Source organism: Salvelinus namaycush, chromosome 3 (assembly GCF_016432855.1).
Source record: "Salvelinus namaycush isolate Seneca chromosome 3, SaNama_1.0, whole genome shotgun sequence".
Classification (NCBI taxonomy): Eukaryota; Metazoa; Chordata; class Actinopteri; order Salmoniformes; family Salmonidae; genus Salvelinus; species Salvelinus namaycush.
Genome location: NC_052309.1, coordinates 31,173,658 through 31,186,594, shown reverse-complemented (window position 1 = coordinate 31,186,594; position 12,937 = coordinate 31,173,658). Strand labels below are relative to the sequence as shown.

At 41.9% G+C, this 12,937-nt stretch overlaps 1 protein-coding gene across 2 annotated transcripts in view; it reads left to right on the top strand.

Moving 5' to 3' along the window:
* The first annotated feature begins 8,315 nt into the window (after positions 1-8,315).
* Positions 8,316-12,937, top strand: part of LOC120045202 (clathrin heavy chain 1-like) — a 72,925-nt gene continuing 68,303 nt past the window's right edge. For both annotated transcript variants that reach the window (XM_038990175.1, XM_038990174.1), the window contains exon 1: positions 8,316-8,619. In XM_038990175.1, the coding sequence (XP_038846103.1) occupies positions 8,578-8,619 (42 nt within the window). In that variant the 5' untranslated portion in view covers positions 8,316-8,577. The remainder of the gene's footprint in view (positions 8,620-12,937) is intronic.

Genomic DNA, 12,937 nt, shown 5'->3' with positions numbered 1-12,937 from the left:
AAACTCTCCTTCCAGACTCACATTACGCATCTCAAATCCAAAATTAAATCTAGAAGAATCGGCTTCCTATTTCGCAACAAAGCATCCTTCACTCATGCTGCCAAACATACCCTCGTAAAACTGCCGGTCCTTGACTTCGGCGATGTCATTTATAAAATAGCCTCCAACACTCTACTCAGCAAATTGGATGCAGTCTGTCACAGTGCCATCCGTTTTGTCACCAAAGCCCCATATACTACCCACCACTGCGACCTGTATGCCCTCGTTGGCTGGCCCTCTCTTCATATTCGTCGCCAAACCCACTGGCTCCAGGTCATCTATAAGTCTTTGCTATGTACAGCCCCGCCTTATCTCAGCTCACTTACTTAGCAACACGCGCTCTAGCAGGTATATGTCACTGGTCACCCCCAAAGCCAATTCCTCCTTTGTCCGCCTTTCCTTCCAGTTCTCTGCTGCCAAGGACTGGAACAATTTGCAAAAGAAAATAACTGAAGCTGGAGACACCTATCTCCCTCACTAACTTTAAGCATCAGCTGTCAGAGCAGCTCACTGATCACTGCACCTATACATAGCCCATCCATCTACCTCATCCCCATATTGTTATTTATTTTTTTGCTCCTTTGCACCCCAGTGTCTCTACTTGCACATTCATCTTCTGCACATCTATCACTCCAGTGTTTTTATTGCTGAATTGTAATTACTTCGACACTACGGCCTATTTATTGCCTTACCTCACTAATCTTCTCATTTGCACACACTGTATATAGATTTTTTCTATTGTGTTATTGACTGTACGTTTATTTATTCCATGTGTAACTGTGTTTGTGTCGCACTGCTTTGCTTTATCTTGGACAGGTCGCAGTTGTAAATGAGAACTTGTTCTCAACTGGCCTACCTGGTTAAATAAAGGTGAAATATATATATATTTTTTAAAATATATTTATTCTTATTCCATCCCTTTTCTTAGATGTGTGTATTATGTAGTTGTGGAATTGTTAGATTACTTGTTAGATATTACTCCACTGTTGGAACTAGAAGCACAAGCATTTCGCTACACTCGCAATAACATCTGCTAACCATGTGTATGTGACCAATAACATTTTATTTTATTGATGAACGTTTGAACATCTTGAAGACCAATCCGGCCATGTACTGTTATAATCTCCACCCGGCACAGCCAGAAGGGGACTGGCCACCCCTCATAGCCTGGTTCCTCTCTAGGTTTCTTCCTACAGTAGGTTCCTGCCTTTCTAGGGAGTTTTTCCCAGCCACCATGCTTCTACATCTGCATTGCTTGCTGTTTGGGGTTTTAGGCTGGGTTTCTGTATATCACTTTGACATCTGCTGATGTAAAAAGGGCTTTATAAATACATTTGATTGTCATGAAACCTATAACACAAATGAATTTGACTTGGTGAAAACCAATTTTTTGGGACCTAACTTCCTTATCACTTTTTTTCCATGTGGTTTCTTCCTTCACGGACTCCATGAAAGGATGACCTCTTCCTAAATATATACATTCCCCACTCTCCCCTACCACAATATATGCAATCTGAATCAGTTACAGTATATGAATAGTAGGCTACACACAATGCATTTCCAATGTCATGAATAGAATAGAGAATCACTGATTGTCAAGGTTGTGTTTTTGAAGCACTGATGTTTGAAGTGGGGGTTAGAGTGAGTAGACTGATATCCACCTACTTCAGCCTCCTACAGAGTCAGGGCCAGTGGTTGAATGTCTCAACAATTCTGTGTCCTGTCCCCTGTTCTTTTATTCTTTAATGGGAGGGATCAAAGAGCATATACATTGACATGTCTCCACAGTCAATTAGTAACTTCCCCTCAGCTCCAAACCAAAAGGTGCATGTTACTGCAGTGCTACCAACGGAACTCTAGACACTTTATAAACTGGCATAAAGAAAATGAGAGATAGAGACTGTGACCAAGTAGATGTGTGTTTTTGGTGTATTCTTTTTAACCTGTTTCCAATCATAATCATTTAGCTGCCAGGGTGCCGGTTGATAATCAGACAAGGGGAATGATTGTTTTGCTGAGGCTATATCTCTTTCATATCAATTCTTAGTAAAGTGCACTGCAAATTTGATTAAAAGTGATGAGTCTTTTGGCTCACACATTCAATTTCATATTGAGTATATTGCCATTTGTTCAGCCTAGATAGAAAAGTAGTGGGATCTGCACACAGTGGAGCACATGACTGACATTCTCACATTGTGAATGTAACAATCTGGGCTATTATTTTCATAGGAGGGGTTTTGTATGTATTATATCAAGGTGGGGCAAACAGTGTATGAAGGGCAGTGTGCCAGGTCATGACCACTGGCAGGCCTACACATGGTTTATTTACAATCATTGATTGCCAGGGGGGGTGAGAATGTCAGTGAATGTGTGTGTGTGCACGCGCATGTTTGCATTCCATAGATTCACAGAGCCTCTTAGGCATGTTTTGGACTTCACACTGTGTGAGCTCCAACTCCCTGCACTGGATCCTAGTTAGTCCATTCTTTTAATCACTGGGGGAAATACTTCAGCCCATTAATCAAGAGCCAATAGTTACTCTTACAAAATATCTGTCTAAGACTAGAGAGACCGAGTTTTCTTTTTACATCTTTTCCTTAGCACATATTCTTTATAATCTAAGGAAGGCATAGATGTTTAGAGTATCAATTGCAAGAATCTTAAGTGGTGGATCTGAGCCTGTTTACTTTACCCATGTTGAAAATGGATCTTTTACTCTGAACTTGAAGAGGAAAATAGGAAATGACAAGGGTCAGGGCTGAGTTAACAGCGTTTCGCTTCATTAGCTCTAGGCCTGAGGGTAATCGCTGACTCCTCAGCGTGCCTGTGACATACTGGCAGCAAGTCCGAAGGCCACCCTTTTATGACACACATGGCCTTTCTGTATGAGCAACTGTGTCTTGTGTTTTCAGGGTCCCTACCTTCATGGCAATGGAGATTTGCATAGTCTTCTCGGGGAGAGGAGCCTTCTTGCACTGCACTCTTTAATCTCCCCTAGTAGTAATTAGTCTCCCAGCAGAAGAGAACTGATCAATTTCTACTCCTTGGTGGAAAACCAATGGCCCACCACTGGGAGCATCAGAGCATCAGACAGACCAAAAAAACGAGACAGATTTAACAAAGAGTATGGGGGGGGGGGGGGGGGGGGGGAATTTAAGTAGCTTTAAAATGTAGGCCAACCATTAATGTGCAAGGGGGGGGGGGGGGAATTTAAGTAGCTTTAAAATGTAGGCCAACCATTAATGTGCAAAGGTGGAAGTTATTCCTCAAAGGTCTTTCTCCAGTTTATGGAGTGGGGAGTTCTGTTCCAGGTTTCCCTCCAGCTCGGTCTACTCCAGAGCCACCTCCTCTGGGTAAGGCCTGAAGCACAAAGAAATGTTGAGCAGTACAATGCCTCAATTGTATTTTAATAAATATTTACAATTATGCAGAGTCCATCATTTAAAAAACAAAATCTGTTTTAAAAATCAGGCGAGTCAAATACAATGGAAAAGGGTTGAAGGACCTGTGTCGTACTCATTCCATGGAAGGCCGAGTGTCTGCGGGTTTTCGCTCCTTGATTGACACAATAAGATCACTAATTAGTAGGAACTCCTCACCTGGTTGTCTGTTTGGTTGGTTCATGGATCAGAGACCAGATGCTACTGGAAGTGGTGTTTGAGGGCCAGTAGGATGCACTCTTTCCTCTGATCTAAAGGGTTTCTAAAATCCCCATTGGGAAAAATAAATGGTGAAAAAACGATTGGAACCATTTCCATGTTTGACCGCTATGTTTTATAACTACTGTGGTACTCTATTTGAAGCCTTGCTGAGCAGCATGGCAGCCGAGCAGCTAGGGGCGTTGACAACGAAGGCCCTCAGTCAAACAGAAAACTGGTTTCCACAGCCACAATCTCAGACAAGGTGACTTTTATCAATATATTTGCCTGTATTTACCCCCAACAAATGAAACGCGTATTAGGCTATCATAAAGAACCACAAATGCCATGATCTGGACGAGAATGCTGAATTGAGGAAGATGTAAGAATCTCTGGATTAACCATCTAATGTTAGCTACATTTTTTAAAATGTACCTGTAAGAAAAGATGCCAGCTAGAGATGACGGGCAGGAGCGTGCAGGGATTTGTAGTCTTGCATGATGTCTACTTTGATGCTAATTAGCATTTTTGAATCAGAGTAAATAGACCCGAATATATTGATAAAAAAGTAACCTTGTCCGCTAGAGACTTACATGGTTATCAAAACTTCACATCAGGGTAATCCTACACGAAACACAGACCTTATTTTAAGTGTTTCTAATTCCCCTGTGGAAAAATGATTGGAACCATTTCCCTGTTTTGACCACTAGGTTTTATGACACCACTGTGGGGCTACAAACACATCAATATGCAGTGAACCAATGGGAATACACCTTGAACAATTGTACCTGCATTCTCACGAGGGTGGGGTGAAAATCGGACCGCAAGTTGCTACGTTCTCCTGCTGTTGCACTCCTGTGATTGTTGGCAATCCACCTATGAATCCACCACAGGAGGTTGGTGTCACCATAATTGGGGAAGACGAACTCGTTAATGGCTGGAGTGGAATGTTTCAAACAAAAACATATGGAAAATACACATTTGCTGGAGCAATCCATAACAACTGTTTCCTTATGAATGTAATTTCAGGGCATGATATGGGTGTGGATGGTTTGTGTTCCTGTACCATAAAGGTCACTGATGAGGTTTAAGCTGTGGGAAGCAACCACTATGCCTGCATGAGCTGGACTGAGGTTAAACAGTGCAAACAAAAAGACACCGTTGATGTCAGCTTTTATTCTTCTACCAAAGGAACAGGTGGATACTTCCCAATGACCACCAATAATCCTAGCTCTTGAAAACCTTTCCTCCATATGTAGGGTTTTCAGCAGTTACAGTCGCCTATGGTGGGCCTCCATGTGAAGTACAATTCGGACACTGTTCAAATTTAGAAACTTCAATAATCATTGCTTTCAAACCTGTTTTCGAAACATATGCTGATGTCACTTATTTCATACCAACGAGAAAGAATCTTTCAAATAAAGGTACACTTACTGTAGAAATTTCTCAGGGATCCACAGGCTTTGTGCGCATCCAGTTGACAAATGACACTTCCTCTCCAGTTACTTACACACAGGTGTTTGGAGCATGCAAAGGTGTGTAGAAATTCAACCGTTACTGTTTCTCGCTGATATAAAAGATACGTTCCTTATGTTTAAACCATACTGCATGCGATTAGTTTTGTCGTTAGAGACAGGGCCATATAGGCTACTGTGGCGTAAACAAGAATCACAATGAGTGTGTGTTTCCAACCTAGAGACATCTTCAAGTAACTAAATTTATACAATGATGCTTTTTCAATTAGACTTAGGATTTTGGATCATGCTACTCTGCATGTTAAGTAGCGTGATCAATTAACATACTGAATTATCACACAGAATTTTCTGTCATTTCCACAACTTGACTTTGATCAATTTCTTTCATAATGTAAGGGGGCCAGTATATAAATGCAGTATCACAACGTGCTCAGAGAGAGAGAGAGAGAACATTTTTTTGTGTATTCATAGAAAGAAAGCTGAAACTAAAGTTTAATTAGCATTTTCATATACAGTGTTTAGGCACCCAATATTGTAAGAGTCAATAAAACCGGTGGAGGAAGAGAGCGTTTGCAGCTGTACTGACACTGGATTATGCATATGCAGCCATGAGTCATTCAATAAAATGTTTCATGGTTTTCAATTTCATGATTTGCAATATATTCTTGTTGTGTAACTTGCACCTCAAGTCCAAAAACAGTAATGTGTTTGCATTGGGTTTGAGTTCTATCGGAAATAACTTTAATTCACAAGGCTTGTGGGCTCCTGAGTGGCGCAGTGGTCTAAGGCACTCAGTGCTTGAGGCGTCACTACAGACACCCTGGTTCAATTCATCTGCAGACTAGCCAATTGTAAACAACTCTTCTTACTCTAAAGTGCAAATGCTAATAGCCTACTGGTGGATCCAGATAAGATCATTGTCAATGCCTCTTGTCTTTATTCGATCTGATTTATGAACCAATGTGTGTACAAAATATCAAATGGTCAGAAATACCCACCCATTCTTGATCAAGATGACTTGTTCAACTTCTTTAACAAGAGGACAAAATAAGGAGAAATGTTTTTGTATTAGCTTATTCTTGACGACTCCTTGGTTAGCCAGCATCTGCTTCCTCAGTTTATGCTGCAGACTGATCAATTTCCTCTAACTCTGCCCACCCAATGTTTCAGCATCCTTGAGCAAGTAAGTGCTGGCTCAGACACCTGCTGCATCTTCTTGATGAAATGTCATTACTGCCAGAAGGTCAGCTTCACTGTCAAGTCCCAAGGAAGGCTTTGCCAACCCTCATTATTTTATTGTGCAATTATAGCCTATTACACTCAGTTACATATGCAGATTGTGGCCACGTAAAGTAGAAAATGGCTACTTGGATGTCTGACCCAGCCTTAGCACTCTGGTATGATAAAGATGTTGATAGACATCAGGATCCAAGAGAAATCAAATCAAATTTTATTTGTCACATCCACATGGTTAGCAGATGTTAATGTGAGTGTAGCGAAATGCTTGTGCTTCTAGTTCCGACAATGCAGTAATAACCAACGAGTAATCTAACCTAACAATTCCACAACTACTACCTTATACACACAAGTGTAAAGGGATAAAGAATATGTACATAAAGATATATGAATGAGTGATGGTACAGAAAGGCAAGATGTAGTAGATGGTATAGAGTACAGTATATACATATGAGATGAGTAATGTAGGGTATATAAACATAAAGTGGCATAGTTTAAAGTGGCTAGTGATACATGTATTACATAAAGATGGCAAGATGCAGTAGATGATATAGAGTACAGTATATACATATACATATGAGATGAGTAATGTAGGGTATGTAAACATTATATTAAGTGGCATTGTTTAAAGTGGCTAGTGATATATTTTTACATCAATTTCCATTATTAAAGTGGCTGGAGTTGAGTCAGTATGTTGGCAGCAGCCACTAAATGTTAGTGGTGGCTGTTTAACAGTCTGATGGCCTTGAGATAGGAGCTGTTTTTCAGTCTCTCGGTCCCTGCTTTGATGCACCTGTGCTGACCTCGCCTTCTGGATGATAGCGGGGTAAACAGGCAGTGGCTCTGGTGGTTGTTGTCCTTGATGATCTTTATGGCCTTCCTGTGACATCCGGTGCTGTAGGTGTTCTGGAGGGCAGGTAGTTTGCCCCCGGTAATGCGTTGTGCAGACCTCACTACCCTCTGGAGAGCCTTACGGTTGTGGGCGGAGCAGTTGCCGTACCAGGCGGTGATACAGCCCAACAAGAGGATGCTCTCGATTGTGCATCTGTAGAAGTTTGTGAGTGCTTTTGGTGACAAGCCGAATTTCTTCAGCCTCCTGAGGTTGAAGAGGCGCTGCTGCGCCTTCTTCACAACGCTGTCTGTGTGGGTGGACCAATTCAGTTTGTCCGTGATGTGTACGCCGAGGAACTTATGAGTTGGATGATCTATTGTGCAAATATTTTAAACAGGTCGTTATTACTTATTTCAACTGAAACTATACACTCACCTCAAGATTTAGCTGAGTAAGCAGCTGACTTGTCATTGTGGCAGAAGATGTACTACTACCAGTGCTTGGGAAATGGACAGGATGGAGCTGTGTTGACTTATCAAAAATGTATATTTGACCGAAAGGTCTTGATGAAATGTGGGATGATTCAGTTCTCAGCAAGTGGCTATGTGGCAAGCCCTGTTTGACATTTGAGGGCAAATTAATTAAAGTTGTTCATATTTGCTGCACATACAAGATACACATTAATTGTTTATTGTCTATTATTAGTGGCTTCACCTACAAAACTCCATTATCATGATTTTATTGTTGGGGCTTTTATTGTAAATCGAATAAAACCTTTCATCCACAGCTTTCACCGGTGCGGAACAGGAGTAGCCTACGCACTACGCAAGTAGGAACTGACGTGCATTCACGAGGACGAATGATGTGGCAAAAATCAAAGGGCGAATCGCAAAGAAATAGTACCAATGTATCCTTATCTCCCAAATGGTATGCTCCCTTTACACACTAGTCAATGTTCCTGGATTGTATACAAATGAATAGGTTTCAATGGTGAATATCCTACATCAGTTTAATCATGATTAGAAATTACACTTTTTGAAACATGAATATCAATATTCGTCCGCCCCAGTGAAATACACAGCCATTTCCGGATTGTTTCTCTCCTCTTTGAGCAGCTGCCACCGCCATTGCAGGTTCAGGGTGTTCAGTGCAGCTGCAGCCGTCCGTCATCAGGGGAAGCGCGCAAGTTAACAGCAAAAGGACGAATAAAATCACCATTACATTTTCATACAAGACTTCGAGTCTACCCAATTGGACTTTAAACTAGCCGTTCCCTGGCTGTCCGGCTAGGATCTGAGAAGAAGCCGTAGTTTGTTAGCATTACTTGGAGAATTGGGAGGAGAGCAGAGGAACCGTCATGGCTCAGATTCTGCCTATCCGCTTTCAGGAGCACCTGCAGGTATGTTGTCTGTTGAATGAATGGTAATATTTCGAAAAATATATAATGTATTACTTGCCTCGTATTCATTGTTCTTTAGGACATCAAATTAACCGATAATTAAGCGAGCGTCACTGATCTCTGAATGAAAAATAGCTCCGTCAACATAATGTGAGTTAGCTTAGCTAGCTTATGACATTTCGTCGACCGGCTCCGTGGGAAGTTGACACATAATAGCAATGGATTATATTATTTGGCTAGATATCGTTTCTACCTAGTTATCTTACCCGGTGGTATGGATGGCGAGGTCGTTGGTAGGCAGATAAGCTGTTATTGGGTAAGTTAGCTAATTAGATTTTATTTTAGTTTCTAACTAAACTGTAACAAACTCTCTAGCTAACTACTCACGTATGTGTCGTAGTGGCAGCTAGTTAGCTACATTGCTAAGGAAATAATGGAATACCAATTCAGCAATACACCATCAATCGCAAACTACGATGCTGGGTTGTTTGGTGTTTTTCCGCATATAACGTTATAGCTAACGATCGCTAGCAAGCTAGGTAGCTAAATTGCTGACTATTCAACACGGATCAAAGATTAGTTAGCTAACTTTAACCAGCCACCTAGCTTAGCTAAAGTTCTAACCCGTCACACATCTGACTTATAAAGCGATTTGTGTTTGAATTGCCAACCCTCCATTTACACTTGTTCTTGCCCCAGTTTTGAAAAAGCTGATCTAGCTCAGCCAGCTGAGCGAGGTCTCTTGCTAACACCAAGCCTGATAGTCAGTAGTCAATAGGCACCGTTTGTCTTTCGAAACCTAACAGTAACAATCTCCTTTCATTCATGTCGATTGCTAATACATTTTAGTGCTTTGCTGGTGGTAGTGAATGGACATTACCTCCTAGGTACACACATCTTGATATTATGAGAGCCTGTCATCAGCAGGTGCATGACACACCTTCACATGAACGCAGACTAGGCTTTGTTATGTGATTTTTGTTTTTGTTTGTATGAATGCATACTCACCAAAGATTTCCCATATCACAGATGACACGTTTTATAGTTATTTTTTTTCCTTTTGATATAAGACTCTTGGACGACCACTTCAAGCACTAAAATGCTCCACAAATGACACCTGACATAGAACACTATGTGGTTTTTAAATTTAATTTTTTTACATATTTAAATGTAACCTTTTATTTAACTAGGCAAGTCTGTTCAGAACAAATTATTATTTATGACGTGGATGACGCTGGGCCCCTATGAGACTAAATCAATAAAGGGACTAACCCAATCAAGGCCGGATTCGTGTGCGAATCCAATCCAGTCCCTGGATTCGAACCAGTGACTGTAGGGATGCCTCTTGCACTGAGATGCAGTGCCTTAAACCGCTGCGCCACTCGGGATCCTTGTGATGTCTGAGACCAATAAAACCAAAGAGAACTGTGTTTGTGGTTTTCGAATGACCATACCTTAGCCTGACATAGGTTACATGTCATGGTGACTATTGAACTCTGTCGGTCAGGTTGAGGAAGTGGAAAACATTCATGCTCCTTGGAGAGCATGGATTGTGTCAAGACTTGGCTTGCAAGATCTGTGACCTAGCTAGTGAATAAATCAGTCTCTTTGGTGTTTTTGAGGAGCCTCAGAACCAGACATGCGATCCGCCTACATCTTGGCTTGGGAAAAATAATTTGGTTTGCATTGTTTATTTGCTGCTACATAATGCATCGTTTGTTTTTACAGCATGTCTCGCACACAAAACCCGTTATTAGAACCACAGCTGGATAGATTGTCACAGTCAGACTGACTTCACTACAATACTTCCATAGACACAAGCTCTGCTCGTGACTGAGACATCACTTTTGTTGTTCAATTGTGTAGGTTATTTTCTACATCTGAAGAGGCACTGTTTTTGCTATTACATTGATTCTACTTTATCTTCTCTATTCTCATGGATATTGTATTGTCTGAGTGGAATTGTTACTGTTCTCAGTATTTAAATCTGTGGTGTAAAATTATTTTTCTCAGGAGGATTATGGCTAACCACATATGGTGAAGGGAGGAAAAAAGTATTTCCCTTTCTGTCCCCCTGACTGTGAGCTAACGTTATTGGAGGGCTGGCCTCTAGATTTTTTTGTTGTGCAGAGTGCAGACAGGGATGGTGACTTCAACACAAATGAACCCTACAGGCAGTGCCCAAATCATGAGACCTATTATCCACTCCAGCCTTTACTGCTGCACAGCACAGTGCACTCACAGCAATAGCACTCCATATCACTACTGTACCTGTTCTGTTGGCTACTGAAGCTACATTTGGTTCGGCAACTTTAAATAATATAGCTCTGGAGTTATTCATACCTCAAGGCCTTCTTGTCTGTGGAATTAGAATGTACAGTTTATAGAGTGGGAAAAGTCTGATGCCCTTGACAGGTCCATAATTACAGGAGTGGGTGTTACAGTAGATGGAGGAAGGTGGTACTGTACTTGCTATTCTGTGCATTGAGCTCAGCTGGCGTTGTCATTTATATCTGGAGACACTGGAAGGCAGGGTTGTCGTGCAACAGATCCACCACCTCTCATGCATTCTGACTGAGAAATATTACTTCTCAGAATGATAGATTTTTGACTGAAATTACGTGTGTGTAGAATTCACATTGACCTGTGGTGCATTCTATCGTTTTAAGGCCATCTCAAGTTATTCTCAACATAAAAGCGTGTTCACTGCAAAGCCAGATAAGGATATTGTATTCACACAATTAATTGCATTCATTTGTTTCTGTGGCCTTACAACAGCTGCCCACAGCACACACGTTTAGGGTGATAAGAAGTTATTTCTGAAGTATGTATCCTCTGATTTCTGTGTCATTGGCACGTCAAGGTCATTGTGTGTGACTGATATATATCTTACGGGAGTCCAGCCACTATCTCTTATGCATGACCTGCATATGCTTTCATGCATGTTTCATGGATGGTATGGAGCTGGGCATGAGCAGCGGATCATGCAGAATGTGCCACATTGTTCTTCAACTGGGCATTTCACAGTGGGCTGTAATTGGTAATGAAGAGCCAAGGGTTCCCTTTATTGTCAGTCAGCCATTTACATTATAAAAGGTGTAGCAGAGGGCTACAGTGATCATTTGTTGGCCTCCCTGTCAGGTTTAAGTCCACACACAGCCCCTCTTGAGTGTCAGGTATATGGGGTGGTTGGTATGAGGCTTCACACACAGGAGAGCTAGCTAGCTCCCAGGAAACAGTTGAAGCCTTACTGAGCCCATTGGTGCAGTGTGGTCACATGATCTGAGGAAGTCATTGACTACTCTAACGTCAGCCCCCCCCCCCCCTATATCTGCCGCTGTGACGTCACGATGCTCCAGTGGGCAGGTGATGGATGGTTTCTCTCACACAGCTGGCCCACTACTGCTGTTCTAAAACAGAGACCCAGCCAGCCAAGCTCTATCAGATCCATGACTTTACAGATGGCCAGATATAGGCAAATTACCAGAATCTCGCAGTATTCTTCAAAGCACACATGGCTTCACCCGTATTGACCCCACAGGCTGAGGGAAACCCATTGTGAACTTCAATGCAGTGCTGCTGGCTGGGACACTGTGCTGTTTATCTCCCACTAGGCCGAGACATTAAAGATGGAGTCCACAGTAGGGGGAAACGGAGCCGCTGGCCGCTCCACCACCATTGTTATTGTTTTTGTTGCGGAACTGAGGAGCATCGCGCAGCATGGTCAAAATGGTACATGGTACCAGCATGGTACATATTGTGCCACTCTGTCGCATGCGCAATTATGTTAGCAAAAAAAAGTGTTGGTTTACAGTAATTTCTTTGTTGTAATATCACAAACGGACATGACTGTTTCACCACTGAGTCCAGCTTTAAAGCCTCCCATCCACTATTTGCTCTCCCCCTGCTGGTGTCCTGTCCTATCCTCACTCATCGGGGGCCACTTGCATAGCTTGCAATTTTATATATCAACCATTTATACAGCTGGGTGTTTAGTGAGCCCTGGCTGTGATAGATTGGGACTTTTCGCTCTCTAAGTAACAAGAGCACTGCTTGTTTTTCCAGGCATTATTATTTTACACAGACACTCACACTCATAAATCCAGACACTCAGAATGTAAAACGCTGCCAATTGTGCAAAAGTTGGAGTTGACAAATATATCAAACATGACTGGAAAGCTGGGATCCTGCTCTTTTAAATAATTGCAGACTGTTGTAGTTTAGGAATGTTAGGCAGTGACTGGGCATATTAGAACACATTTAGTTCCAAGCAGCAATTGGCTGTATGAGGCGTTGCATGCTCTCGCCACCTGACATT